The following is an 11,598-nucleotide window of genomic DNA, read 5'->3' as shown; positions in this document are numbered from 1 at the left end:
GGGGGGATTGCGTTGGCGACCTGCCATTCAGGGCAGGTGGAGCAGTTTGCAAGCAATGTAAAAAAAAATATGAAAAGATAAAGCTGCATACAAACATAATCTCTTTTTTGCTTTCTTGAGAATGGCAGCTTCAAAATGCAGATGTTTTCCCACCAATATGTACTAAAATCGCCACTGGGGGATTGGGAAAGAATAGGAGCTCTGCAAGTGTAAAATAAACAGAAGTGCATGGGTTATAGTCTTTGAATTTATTTTCTGTATTCACTATATGGGTAATTTTGGGTACAACTCTGAAAAACATAATGAATAGGCCTACTATATGTTGTTTTGGGAGGATCCAATGTGTTCATTTCCCCCGCAGCTGTGCCTTCTCGTCTCTCAAACCGAAATAGATGCCTGGGTGGGAGAATTTTTCATAGACATTTTTACAGATTCGAACAATTTAATACTGCTTTCGCGGCACTTCAGCACGCAGTGACAGTTCGCTTCAGTTTTTCCGCAACCCTAAGCTTTAGTTGCCAACTATCGACCCATGACAAGTCAAGCATGCGAAATCAGGAACGAGTCAAATAATTCGACTGCTGCTTTTCTCTTCAGTCCTTGCTATCTGGGATCCTTAAGACGTCGAACTCTGACGTCACCCCATTGAAATAGACATTTTAACTGGTAATAGTTGGTTAAGGGTTAAGGGAAGGGACGTCCCAAGAATCCCTGATAGCAGTAATCATTTTCATTTCATGGGCTGGGCGTATTTCGGTTCTGCTAACGGCACTAGCTAGATTCTAGAACACAGCCCTGGCTTAGTCTAGTGTGTTCATATGTTTTTCCTCCTTGAAAGACAACACATGGAGGAGTAGCTAGCTACGTATTGAAATGTGTTATTGTAATTTTTTAGTAAATGGCTTATGAAGTTGTGTACTCAACGTTTAATGCCACGCATTGTCTAAATTTGGCAGTACCCGCTAAGAAGACTGGCTGGATTATGAACAAATAGAGATGCAGTTTTAAAATCAACTAGATACCTAGCCTATTCGTCAGTACTGAGTTGTAGCCGACATTAGATAGCAGTCTGTTGAAAAGTAGACATTGAAGAACTTGCGCTAGCTTACATTTTCTGTCAGAAAACGCCACGATGCAAAATCCGGACTCGGGGCAGGGAGAATCCACCAAGGACGCATCTGGTTCGGCCCATTCCGAAAAGAATACACCGAATAGTTTAGAAATTGAAACCCCCAAACCACAAGGTGTTGACGCTGTATCGGTTCTTTGGACATTCGGCAAGTGCCTAGGTGCCTTGCTGCCCGTTTATCTGGCAGGGTACTACCGGGTTAGCACCAGTCTGTTGGTGTTCGGGCTCATGGTCTACACGGGATGGAAGCACTCACGCGAGGCAAAAGAAGCTCGTCTGCGGTCCGCCATTCACCACAATGACAACGAACAACAATATTCAGACATGAAAATGTTCAAAAGTAAAAAGGATCTCCCTGCTTGGGTAAGATAACTTTGATAACCATTGGTCACTGATAAGGTGCTCCATTATCTATGTTTAACGTGGTCCCCTTCCTCCCAATCAGATGCCACAAGTCGACCTCCTCCACCTATAGCTAGTTCTATGGTCCTAGCGAGCCAGTCTGTTCCACACACAGAAAATATCAAAGGACCAAATATATCCTCGCAAATGTATCCTAACCATAGTTATTTTAATCGAAATTATTACTGTGCACTAGGAAACATTCACATAATTTGAACATAGGGACAACAATGTTATTATACAGTTATTACATCTACATGCTAAAATCCCTGGCTCTAACTGCCTCCAATATTTGTATAGCTGGTATACTGTATGCAGGCCCTATGTCATCATCCCCATGCAGCCGAGCTGAGACAGAATTGATTTTTCTTCTCATATACAAAGGTGCCTTCCTGTAAGGTACTAATCTGAAGCACTCAGACCATTGATGCCTAGGTATAGATGTTGAAGGCCATTTGAGATGTACTGATTGGGGCGTGGTCTTTTGATGCTGTCTCTTTTTCTCTACAGTGTTTCTCTCTATTCTCTCTACAGTTTAATTCTCTATCTATCTCTCTCCCTCCCTATGTATGATTCCTCAGCCTCACCAGCTTCTTCTATATTAGGCAATTCTCAATATGTCTTCCCTCGGGACTAAGAGGGGAAAAAAGGAGGGAGTGAGTCAGAGAATGACTCTATTTCAGAATAACAGATAAGGGGAATTAACAAGCTACTGGTCACAACATAACCTTTAGCACGTAGTCTGTTTGGGTTGAAGAATGGTGTTTGTTTACACTATAATCGGTACTTAACTGAAATAGGTTCCGGTACTCATTATTTAGGTGCCAGTGCTGTTTATATTTAGGTGCAGGAGCTCCACAATACTTTTGAGTTAATATTCTATAAGAGGAACAGGAGCTCAAGTGGTAGAACATTTGAGGTGCCTGTACTCAGCTCCGGTGAGCTCCTGCCCAAGTCAAGCACAGACTTAAGGGAGTTCTGTTTAGTGCCAAAAGAAGGCATTGAGATGATGGTGCACTTATGTCTTTCTCACCCACTTCCTGTCCCTCGGATGTAGAAAGTTTCCGTTGTGGCATTCACTAACAACACAGACAAAGCACTGGGAAAAGCTAGTCTGATACAACTCATTATGTACATGATAAGACAATCCTGTATTCCTCCTAAATCTGTGACTGATGTATTTATTTATAATTCCTCACAGGTCAACTTCCCAGATGTGGAAAAGGTGGAATGGCTCAATAAGGTACTGCATTACCTCCCTACATCAGTTTTCATCTGGTAACCTCTCCGCTTACAAATGCCTGCCCTTTAGAGAGTGCAAAGAGAAACCCTATTCATCATTCTCCCATTAAACACACAGCAAACACACATGCCTATCGCTGTCTCTGTGAGCCAGCTGCTATGTTGATAGACAGGTGGTGGGGCATGGTAGCTGAGCGATTAGTGCTGCTGCTGCTGCTACGCTGTCATGTTACAGCAGGGACACCCACCCCAGTAGCCTCGCCACTGTGTCTGGGCTGTAGGCAGCTCTCCCCACTCCTACAGTAGAGAGCAGAGCAGGCCCATTGCCAGGCCACTCTGTCAACCTTTCCATAGTAGTTCTGCCTGACTCACAGGAAGAGGGAGGGGCCAGCGAAACCCCTAAAATCCAATCAAATGGCAACAATTGTCCCTTCTCCCCAAACCTCTTTTTCACTCTGTTTCTTCCAGCCCTGCAAATTATTTGTATTATTTTTAAATTGAACCTTTTTTTAACTAAGCAAGTCAGTTAAAGAACAAATTCTTATTTACAATGACTGCCTACCCATTGTAGCGGCTCAGCCTGCAAAACCAGGCTGGTCCTGTTTTCTAAGAATAGGCCTCAGCCAAGACTGAAATTATGATGTTCGCTACATTGGGAACACGAGGTCTGAGCACAGCTATCTCTTAGACAAAGCAGATATTTGAGTTGGATATCCCAACAGGAGCATCAGCAGACTTTAGCTGCCATTGCCCAGAAACCCTTGCTGTTCATGTTGCTGATGACTCACTCTAGATTTACCAGACTGGACCCAGCTGTAATTTCTTTCTACAGCACGCATCAACAGTATACAGTGCATTCGGAAAGTATTCAGACCCCTCCACTTTTTCCTCATTTTGTTACATTACAGCCTTATTCAAAAATGTATTACATTTGGATTTTTCCTCCATCTACACACAATACCCCTTAATGACAAAGCAAAAACAGGTTTTTATAAATTTTTGCAAATGTATTACAAATAAAAAACAGTTACCTTATTTACATATTCAGACCCTTTGCTATGAGACTTGAAATTGAGTTTAGGTGCATCCTGTTTCCATTGATCATTCTTGAGATGTTTCTACAACTTGATTGGAGTCCACCTGATTGGACATTATTTAATTGATTGGACATTATTTGGAAAGGCACACCTATCTATTTAAGATCCCACAGTTGACAGTGTATGTCAGAGCAAAAACCAAGCCATGAGATTGAAGGAATTGTCTGTAGACCTCCGAGACAGAATTGTGTTGAGGCACAGATCTGGGGAAGGGTACCAAAAAACGTTCTGCAGCATTGAAGGTCCCCAAGAACACAGTGGCCTCCATCATTCTTAAATGGAATTTTGAAACGACCAAGACTCTTCCTAGAGATGGCCGCCTGGCCAAACAGAGCAATCGGAGGTGAAAGACCTTGGTCAGGGAGGTAACCAAGAACCCGATGGTCACTCTGACGTAGTTCCAGAGTTCCTCTGTGGAGATGGGAGAACCTTCCAGAAGGACAACCATCTTTGCAACACTCAGGACTTTATGGTAAAGTGGCCAGACAGAAGCCACTCCTCAGTAAAAGGCACATGAAAGCCCGCTTGGAGTTTTCCAAAAGGCACCTAAAGGACTCAGACCACAATAAATAAGATTCTCTGGTTTGATGAAACCAAGATTGTACTCTTTGGCCTTAATGCCAAGCTTCATGTCTGAAGGAAACCTTGCACCATCCCTATGGTGAAGCATGATTTTGGCAGCATCATACTGAGGGTATATTTTTCAGTGGCAGGGACTGGGAGACTAGTCAGGATCGAGGGAAAGATGAACGGAGCAAAGTAAAGAGAGATCCTTGATGAAAACCTGCTCAGGACCTCAGACTGGGGTGATGGTTCACCTTCCAACAGGACAATGACCCTAAACACACAGCCAAGACAATGCAGGAGTAGCTTCGGGACAAGTTTCTGAATGTCCTTGAGTGGCCAACGACGCTCCCCATCCAACCTCCCCATCCATCTTGAGAGGATCAGCAGAGAAGAATGGGAGAAACTCCCCAAATACAGGTGAGCCAAGCTTATAGCATTATTATGCTATAAGCTTGGCACACCTGTGGTTAGAGCGTTGGGCCAGTAACTAAAAGGTCGCTAGATCGAATCCCCAAGCTGACAAGGTAAAAGTCTGTCGTTCTGGCCCTGAACAAGGCAGTTAACCCACTGTTCCTAGGCCGTCATTGTAAATAAGAATTTGTTCTTAATTGACTTGCCTAGTTAAATAAAATAAACATATATATACCCCAAAAGACTTGAGGCTGTAATAGCTGCCAAAAGTGCTTCAACAAAGTACTGAGTAAAGGGTCTGGACACTTATGTAAATGTGATATTTCCGTAATTTTATTTTGAATGCATTTGAAAAAATGTCTAAAAAACTGTATTTTCTTTGACATTATGTGGTATTGTGTGTATATTGATGAGGGGAAAAAACAGTTGAATCAATTTTTAGATTTATAATTTTTATGGAATTTTATCCCTTTTTCTCCCCAATTTCGTGGTATCCAATTGTTTTAGTAGCTACTATCTTGTCTCATCGCTACAACTCCCGTACGGGCTCGGGAGAGACGAAGGTTGAAAGTCATGCGTCCTCCGATACACAACCCAACCAAGCCACACTGCTTCTTAACACAGAGCGCATCCAACCCGGAAGCCAGCCACACCAATGTGCCGGAGGAAACCGTGCACCTGGCAACCTTGGTTAGCGCGCACTGCGCCCGGCCCGCCACAGGAGTTGCTGGAGCGCGATGAGACAAGGATATCCCTACCGGCCAAGCCCTCCCTAACCCAGACGATGCTAGGCCAATTGTGCATTGCCCCACGGACCTCCCGGTCGCGGCCGGTTACGACAGAGCCTGGGAGCGAACCCAGGGCCTCCAGTTGAATCAATTTTACAATAAGGCTGTAACGTAGCGAAATGTAGAAAAAGTCAAGGTGTTTGAATCCGAATGCATTGTATATTCTCTGCCAGGGAGGGAGTCTTGTCCTGCTTTTAGACAAACGTGAAACCCCCCTAGAACTCGACAGAGATCAAATGTGAGGCGGTCTACGAGAACCGGTCTGATCTCGTGCCAATTCATTGTTGGGAAAAAGACAAATTGCAAAAAAAAATATTTGTTGTGGAAATTGAGATTTTGGTTGTTTTGGATACTTTAAACCCTTTCCTTTATTGGAATGTAAAAAATATTGTATGATTACTTAAGGAAAATAGTTCATTTATAAGTTGTTGTTTTTACGTTAGATAGCATGCCCAATGTGAAAAGGTTAGCTCTAACTTCCCAGACCTGAGAGTGTCACAGCTGACTTGACCCATTCAAAATAACATGCTACAGAGAAATTAAATCAGGCTGGTTTAGATACAGAATAATTAGCTAGCTAATTATTAATTTAGTAGTATAACGTTGTAATTTACAATCAACAATGTAGTTATGAATGTTCATTTTGTCTATAATTAGCTGTACACCGGTGCTAACGTTCATAAGAGGTTTCTTTCTTCCGATGTTGCTTGATCAGTGGTTAGGCCTATAAGCTGACCAAAATGACATGAAATGTGCTCAAAATATATTTACAGTATTGCTGCACTTTTAGCCATACAGAATTATTTAGATTTTAGGTAGCAACGCAGTCTCATCGATATCCTATCCTAAACTTGGAAGCGAGAGGCATCTCGAATGACAATTCGTTAGCTATGTCATTTTGAGCTGCATCCCATTTCTTGCTAGCCCTGGCCACTCCCCTCAAAGATATAAAGGTATTGGATAGGTGTAGATTAGTTATCTACCAGTACAGTTACACCAATCCACTTCTTTTAATCTTTGAAGCGGTGTGAGTGAGTGCACAGGTGAGACAGAGTTCAAATTGGGATTATGCTCCTGTCATTCTTGTAATAGCACACACCTGCAGTCTTTCTGTTTTCTACCCCTCAAAAAATATATAAACGCACCATGTAAAGTGCTGCTCCCATGTTTCATGAGCTGAAATAAAAGATCCCAGGATTGTTCCATACACACAAATGCTTATTTCTCAAATTTTGTTTACCAATTTGTTTACATTCCTGTTCGTGAGCATTTGATGCCTTGCCAAGATAATCCATGCACCAGACAGATGTGGCATATCAAGAAGCTGATTAAACAGCATGATCATTACACAGGCGCACCTTGCGCTGGGACATTAAAAGGCCACAATGTCTCAAGTTTTCAGGGAGTGTGCAATTGGGATGCTGACTGCAGGATTGTCACGAAGAGCTGTTTTCAGAGAAATTAATGTTAATTTCTCTACCATAAGCCGCCTCCAACGTCGTTGGAGAGAATTTGGCCGTACATCCAACCGGCCTCGCAACTGCAGACCACGTGTAACTATGCCAGGCCAGGACCTCCACATCAGGCTTCTTCACCTGCAGGATCTTCTGAGACCAGCCACTCGGGCAGCTGATGAAACTAAGGAGTTTTTCTCTGTAATAAAGCCCCATTGTGGGGAAAAACTCATTCTGACTGGTTGGGCCTGGCTCCCTAGTGGTTGGCCATGTCTCCCAAGTGGCTGCACCCCTGCCTAATCATGTGAAATCCATACATTTCAATTGACTGATTTCCTTATATAAACTGTAACTCAGCAAAATCGTTGCATGTTGCGGTTATTTTTGTTCAGTATCATTCGTCAATCATCATTGAAGCTGACTTCTAAGATAAATAGTAACATTGCATGTTGTTTGATTTAGCTAATTAGTTATAATTACTTTGAGCGAAACTGCCAGTATGCTCTGAATTACCGGAAAAGAATGATTATTTTACGAGTGGTCCCAACGATCTTCTGTCACCCCATGAATGGAGAGATGAGAGCCTCTTCAATGAGGAGCAAGCAAGGTATGTGAAGCTTTCCATACTTCATAACTATCATGCCACCACTACCTGCATCTACTTTGTATTTGTTTAAGGTAGGCTATAGCCAATGTTGGTAGAGAGTGACAGTACTATTGAAGACAAGCTGATATAGCTACATTTTCACCTAAATGTTTCACTTACTATTTCATTAACCATGGTATTTTTCATCCCTGTAGCTCACAAAACATGTTAGCTAGCTAACAAGTTCATGTTAATTAATTGAGATATAGGAATAGAGATAAGAGACACACAAAGGTGTGAAGAAATAGAGAGCCCCTTTGTGTGTGTGTGTTTGTGTTAACTTTTGGGTCTCCATGACAATTTACTTTATTGTGGACCCAAATAAATAAGACTGATAAAGCACTGAAACATGCTTTTCTCCCCCTCGGGGTAAAATGGTGAAGGGAAGGGGCAGGCTCATGGATCTGGGGGCCAGCGCTGGGTCCAAGGTGGTCGTCACCATGGAGCTCTTAACTAAGATAAGAATGATGACCTAGTAGTTTGTGTTTGTTCGAGATATCTATGTTTGTTTGTCAAAGAGTCAAATTCATTCATATCAATATGATTTAAAACCTTCTTGCCCACTGCCATCCGGGTCTTCAACAACACCAGGTTGCAGTCAACACCCGACACTACCCAGTCACTTTATTTGCTTTTGCACACTAGTACTGTACTATTTCACTCTCTCCACAGCTATATTTACGTTTTGTGTGATTGACTTGTTGTGTTGTGACTACTTGTATTGTTTTTACATTGCCTGTATGACAAACTCATTTCATCTCTCAGCAGATAAGATTGTTCTTTCTGGCCATGGAGATGTCAGCAACTTGTTCCAGTACCCATTCCTGCAAGATTAATTTAAATTACAATTATTATTTTGGACATCTATAATGCAGTGTTGTTTAAAGTCAAATCAAACAGCTCTGTCTTTAGTGTGTTTCTTTTTAAGCGTGTTGTTGTTGATAATAATCGCTCATAATCGCACAGAAATGTACACTTATTTTGGCTCCACGTATCTATTATTGTACAGTATAATAATTTATTCTAGTAAACGTAACTGAATCTTTGAATGCTATTTTTTCACTTTTTACTTTTTGGCTGAAGCCAACTTTAAAAGCTCATAACTCTGGTTCTGATAAAGAGATCTCAGTGATTAAAAAAAAGATCTGGGACAGTTTTAAAAATGTGTAAACATTTCCTGATATGAAGGTTTCCCTACGAAGCATGCTAATATTGTTGCACTCGCCAGTTCTAGGGGTCTTAGACCTAGTTAACTGGTATGTAATCTGAATGAATGTGTGTATTTATGTGGGAAGTCAGTGTTTGAGGACTGTGTTGGATGCACATGTGCCCAGGGAGACAGCAACCTTACCTTAGGTCCATGGCCAGCTCTGTCTTGACTCGTTTGGGTCAACGAGCCCAAGTGGATTATTAGGTTCAGATGGTGACGGAAACAAATATATACAAAAAGGAGAACTACAAACTAAAGATTCAAAATCAAACAAAAGGCCTATGGCCACCAAACCAACCAGCAGCCTCACCGCTTACAAAACTGGGACACTGACTGACGACTGCCTTAATTGGCAGCACCTGGTGTGCTTATCAACCAGGCTCAGCACCTGGACAAGGTTGCTGCTGCCCCCTGGGGGAATGGAGTGTGGAAGTGTTTCGTGGATATTGTTTGTCTACGTCCTAACACTAACCTTGCCCAATAGGAACCATATTATCTAAACAGTGAACGCTGGACATAAACAGATCTACAGGTAACGGGTGGGCCCAGAATCCTGAATATGTGAAACTATTGTCTATCATGGAAAAGACAGACGTGTGCACAGCTGAAGTCTAATCTGTCACCTGCATGTTACCCTGGTTCTTATTGACACATTAAGTGCGACCACCATAAGATAATCTTGCGTGGGTATTTGAAGCTGAGACATTTGAAAGTAGTAGGCCTATTGCCATTAGAGAGTGGTGTGCTTGTGCTTCCACTTTACCTCCTAAAGTAGCAAGGGGTAGAACAAGTCTTATCTGTGTTTCCCTCAGAGAAAATGTTGCAATAACCTGATTAAGTATGGCTGAAAAGCAATTACCTGGTGTGCATTACACAGATTATAGCCATCATCCCTGCTCCTCTCCCTTTCCCCCCACCTCAGATCCTGCAGCAGGTGTGGCCGTTTGTGGGTCAATATCTGGAAAAGTTGCTAGTGGAGACCATCGCTCCATCCATCCGTGCCTCCAGCACTCACCTCCAGACCCTCACCTTCACTAAGGTGGACTTTGGGGACAAGGTAACTTCTAAGATAACACCCCCCATACACACAAACACTGCTACAGGTCTCATCATACTATACATGACACAAGATTTTCTTTCACTCTCACTGAGATGGACAGTATTGGTTTATGGGCTTTCATAGTCTTACATAATTGAGTTCTCTTGGTGTGTGTATGTTCTTGGTTGACTATGCTGTATGTGTGTTGTAGGCCATGAAGGTGGTGGGTGTAAAAGCACACACAGAGAATGAGAGGGGACAAGTCCTGCTGGATGTGTACATCAGGTGACCTTCAACCCTTCAATGTTTAACTTTCCTCCAGGCCTCAGAGGCACCATTCACTCTCTCTTCCAAAATCGGAAGTTCAAAACCATTATACAAGGACCAATTATTGTAATGTGCTACAGTATCCTTCTCTTTTACCTTGCAGCTATGTTGGAAATGTTGAGATCAATGTGGAGGTTAAGAGGTATTTCTGCAAAGCAGGAGTCAAGGGAATACAGGTATGTTTTATTTTCTCTCTCTAGTCTGTAATAAGGCTGTGGGATATTATGGAAAATAGGGAGAAAAGAAGGTATTGACCTGACAAAGAGAAAGTGAGAGGCAGGAAGAGATATTGGTAACACAATAATGTTAAAACATAACTAAGAAATTACGTCTTTATTTTTAATGTACAGTACCAGTCAAACGTTTGGACACACATACTCATTCAAGGGTTTTTCTTTATTTGTACTATTTTCTACATTCTAGAATAATAGTGAAGACATCAAAGCTACGAAATAACACATAAGGAATCAAGTAGTAAGCAAATCAAAATATATTTTATATTTGAGATTCTTCAAAGTAGCCACCCTTTGCCTTGATGACAACTTTGCACACTCTTGGCATTCTCCCAGCTTCACCTGGAATGTTTTTCCAACTGTTTTGAAGGAGTTCCCACATATGCTGAGCACTTGTTGGCTGCTTTTCTTTCACTCTGCGGTCCAACTCATCCCAAACCATCGGGAGGTCGGTTGATTGTGGAGGCCAGGTCATCTGATGCAGCACTCCATTGCTCCCCTTCTTGGTCAAATAGCCCTTACACAGCCTGGAGGTGTGTTGAAAAATAAATGATAGTCCCACTAAGCGCAAACCAGATGGGATGGCGTATCGCTGCAGAGTGCTGTGGTAGCCACGCTGGTTAAGTGTGCCTTGAATTCTAAATAAATCACTGACAGTGTCACCAGCAAAGCACACCACCACACCTCCCCCTCTATGCTTCACGGTGGGAACCACACATGCGGAGATCATCTGTTCACGTACTCTGAGTCTCACAAAGACACAGCGATTTGAACCAAAAATCTCTAATTTGGACTCATCAGACCAGAAGGACAGATTTCCACCAGTCTAATGTCCATTGCTTGTGTTTCTTGGCCTACGCTTGTCTCTTCTTATTGGTGTCCTTTAGTAGTGGTTTCTTTGCAGCAATTCAACCATGAAAGCTTTATTCACGCAGTCTCCTCTGAACAGTTGATGTTGAGATGTGTCTGTTACTAACATTTATTTGGGCTGCAATTTCTGATGCTGGAAACTAATGAACTTATCCTCTGCATTAGAGGTAACTCTGGGTCTTG

At 42.3% G+C, this 11,598-nt stretch overlaps 1 protein-coding gene and 1 long non-coding RNA gene across 2 annotated transcripts in view; one reads left to right on the top strand and one right to left on the bottom strand.

Moving 5' to 3' along the window:
• Nucleotides 1-233: 233 nt before the first annotated feature.
• Nucleotides 234-1,479, bottom strand: LOC135560229 (uncharacterized). Its single transcript, XR_010458813.1, has 2 exons — nucleotides 1,110-1,479; nucleotides 234-396 (listed from the first exon to the last, which is right to left on the bottom strand). It is a non-coding gene; the product is annotated as an uncharacterized LOC135560229 (long non-coding RNA).
• esyt1b (extended synaptotagmin-like protein 1b) overlaps nucleotides 746-11,598 on the top strand; it is a 39,175-nt gene continuing 28,322 nt past the window's right edge. The window contains exons 1-5 of the mRNA XM_029683182.2: nucleotides 746-1,492; nucleotides 2,733-2,774; nucleotides 9,869-10,003; nucleotides 10,197-10,270; nucleotides 10,416-10,488. Of these exons, the coding sequence (XP_029539042.2) occupies nucleotides 1,133-1,492; nucleotides 2,733-2,774; nucleotides 9,869-10,003; nucleotides 10,197-10,270; nucleotides 10,416-10,488 (684 nt within the window). The 5' untranslated portion in view covers nucleotides 746-1,132. The remainder of the gene's footprint in view (nucleotides 1,493-2,732; nucleotides 2,775-9,868; nucleotides 10,004-10,196; nucleotides 10,271-10,415; nucleotides 10,489-11,598) is intronic.

The sequence above is a fragment of the Oncorhynchus nerka genome, linkage group LG15 (assembly GCF_034236695.1).
Source record: "Oncorhynchus nerka isolate Pitt River linkage group LG15, Oner_Uvic_2.0, whole genome shotgun sequence".
Taxonomy (NCBI): Eukaryota; Metazoa; Chordata; class Actinopteri; order Salmoniformes; family Salmonidae; genus Oncorhynchus; species Oncorhynchus nerka.
This window is presented reverse-complemented; position numbering and strand designations above follow the sequence as displayed.